At 36.0% G+C, this 2366-nt stretch overlaps 1 protein-coding gene across 1 annotated transcript; it reads right to left on the reverse strand.

Annotated features, from left to right (window-relative positions):
* Window positions 1-1589: 1589 nt before the first annotated feature.
* LOC107580329 (uncharacterized) lies at window positions 1590-2321 on the reverse strand (the record flags this gene model as incomplete). The annotated part of the gene is made up of 1 exon (XM_016266049.1): window positions 1590-2321. A coding segment is annotated over one exon (732 nt), but the record flags the coding sequence as incomplete, so codon positions are not given.
* Window positions 2322-2366: the final 45 nt, after the last annotated feature.

Here is a 2366-nt window from a genome sequence, read left to right on the forward strand (position 1 = left end):
CTCGATCTCTACAGATTCTCAATCTCGAACAAGCAAATCACCAAAGGGCATTCTGGGTTGAGTGAGCGGCGCTGAACGTATTGATTGAGCGGAGCGGAGCGGAATCTTCAGAAAGGCACTCTGCGCTCTTAAGGAAATATTACCACTCCGCTCCGCTCACATGCTCTGTTTTCAACGCATATTGTTGTATGTGACACTATTGCTGCAAGTGTTCTACTAACTCCATTGCTACAATATCTATATGTATATACAGTTGTGCTCATAAATATACCTCTTCTAAAAGTGATATTTAAAAAAGACAGATCGTATGAATCACGTTTTCATACAAGGGATCGTATGAATTACATTGTTTTATTTAGCACTGACCTGAATTAGGTGTTTCACATAACACAATAATACTACTTGAATTTACCAAAATAACCCAGTTCAAAGGAGTACAGTCTCTTCATTCTAAATTGTATGCGTTGTATGTTTTTGAGCTTCGTGATAGCTGTTCATGAGTGTCTTGTTTTATTAGCCATTGATTAAACTGTCCATAGCACTTTTAAAAAATCCTTCAAATTCTCTGCTTTTCCAACATTATCTGCATTTGTGAGAATGTCCCAACAGTGACTTATGATGTAGAGATTTATCTTTTCACACTAAGGATAGTTGAGAGATTTATACACATCAATTACTAAAGTTTCAAATATTAAGTGATGCAAATATTAACAGGAAGGCAACACAATACATTAAGAGCCAGGTCAAGGACAAACATGAGAGTCATGACTAACTATCACAAACATAAGTGTTGATTGTCGAGGTAACATTATACAGTATTAAGAAATGAGTGTATCTTAACTTTTTGGGGTGTTTTTGTAAATTCGGCTATTATTGTGTGCTGTAAATTATATGTAAACATCTGTTATGTGAAATAGCTTGGTCAGGGCAGTACTACTAAATAGAAAATAAAATAAAATTTTTATGATCCTCCTTTTTTAAATATTAACATTTTGCAGATTTTATAAGGGGTATCAGTGTCATAACACTGCATCAGTTTTGCGGTTTAATTTTTTCCACCTGAATACACTGTATAATTGTTGATATTTTGCTTTTTTCTGTTTACTCAGAGGAGGGGTCACAAAGGCTTAGAGCAATCTTAGCATTTGCTACAGGATCTGATCAGGTCCCACCAATTAGATTTCATCCTCCGCCTTCTATTGCCTTTCACCATGACACAGAAACTCCACAAAGATTTCCAGTTGCAAATACATGCATCAACTGCCTTCGCCTGCCATTATATAGCACATATGGTGCTTTTAAAAGCAACATGGAATTTGCTATTAATAATACCAAGGGATTTGGCAAGGAGTAAGAGACACTTTTAAATGCTAAGATGTTAATGTTGTGCCAAAGTGTTCTTATTGAGGCATTTGTTTTAGTCTAATGAAAACACTTTATTAAATAATTTTCAGCAATGTTAGAATCAAGCAGTACTTGTTTAAACCTTAACTATATAATTTAACAGTTTTTACAAGCATTGCCGTAATGCAACATTTGTCAACACTTGTTTATGAGTTCTAAGATGGAACAATCGCAATAAAGCACTTTTACTGTGTTCTAGCCTGTTGTCTTTCCAATAATTGTACAAGTGCCAAAAACAGATCAATTCCATGATTTCCATAATTTTGTAATGGGTTAAATGTTTCCAGAATGTTTTTCAAGGTAGAGTCATTTGGGCGGTAAATGTTTTCAGGAACTATTATATTATTCCTGGTCTGTAGTTCAGGATCTGGTCTGTTTTCATTGATGTCAACATGTTCATCATTGTCCAAAACACCAGATATAGCTGTGTTGTTGATTCCAATATGACTAACAATACCCCTGTGCCATAACTGCAGAGGAGTTTGTCCTCTTTCAGTTGACAGTCCATGGTTATTCCACATGTCCCTAAATTCCCTAACTGCCCTCTGGATCCGAGGTAAGTAAATAAAATGCAAACAAAATACATGAAGCTCACACAGAGAGTCTAGTATACCTTGGTCCTCCATGAAAGTGAACAAGTCCGAATAATAATATGAAACAACTCTGTTCAGCTCTGCCCATAAACGTTCGATCCGTTGATTATGCACACTACGGCCCTTAATGACACTTCCTCTATTTAGTCCTCTTCTATTTAACATGTAACGTGCAACCTCAATGTTTTCCATGCCATGGTCGTATCTAACCCTTGATGGCAATCCAAAGTTTTGAACCCCTTCTTGGAACAAAGACAGAACACTTAATGCTCTATTATTGTTCAGACAGTCGAGATAAATAATGGTGCGGCTATATCCATCAACACACCTGTTAATAAAAATAACAATTTGGTCCCTCGTATCTCTTTG

The sequence above is a fragment of the Sinocyclocheilus grahami genome, unplaced genomic scaffold, assembly GCF_001515645.1.
Source record: "Sinocyclocheilus grahami isolate Dianchi unplaced genomic scaffold, SAMN03320097.WGS_v1.1 scaffold31165.1, whole genome shotgun sequence".
In the NCBI taxonomy this organism is placed as follows: domain Eukaryota; kingdom Metazoa; phylum Chordata; class Actinopteri; order Cypriniformes; family Cyprinidae; genus Sinocyclocheilus; species Sinocyclocheilus grahami.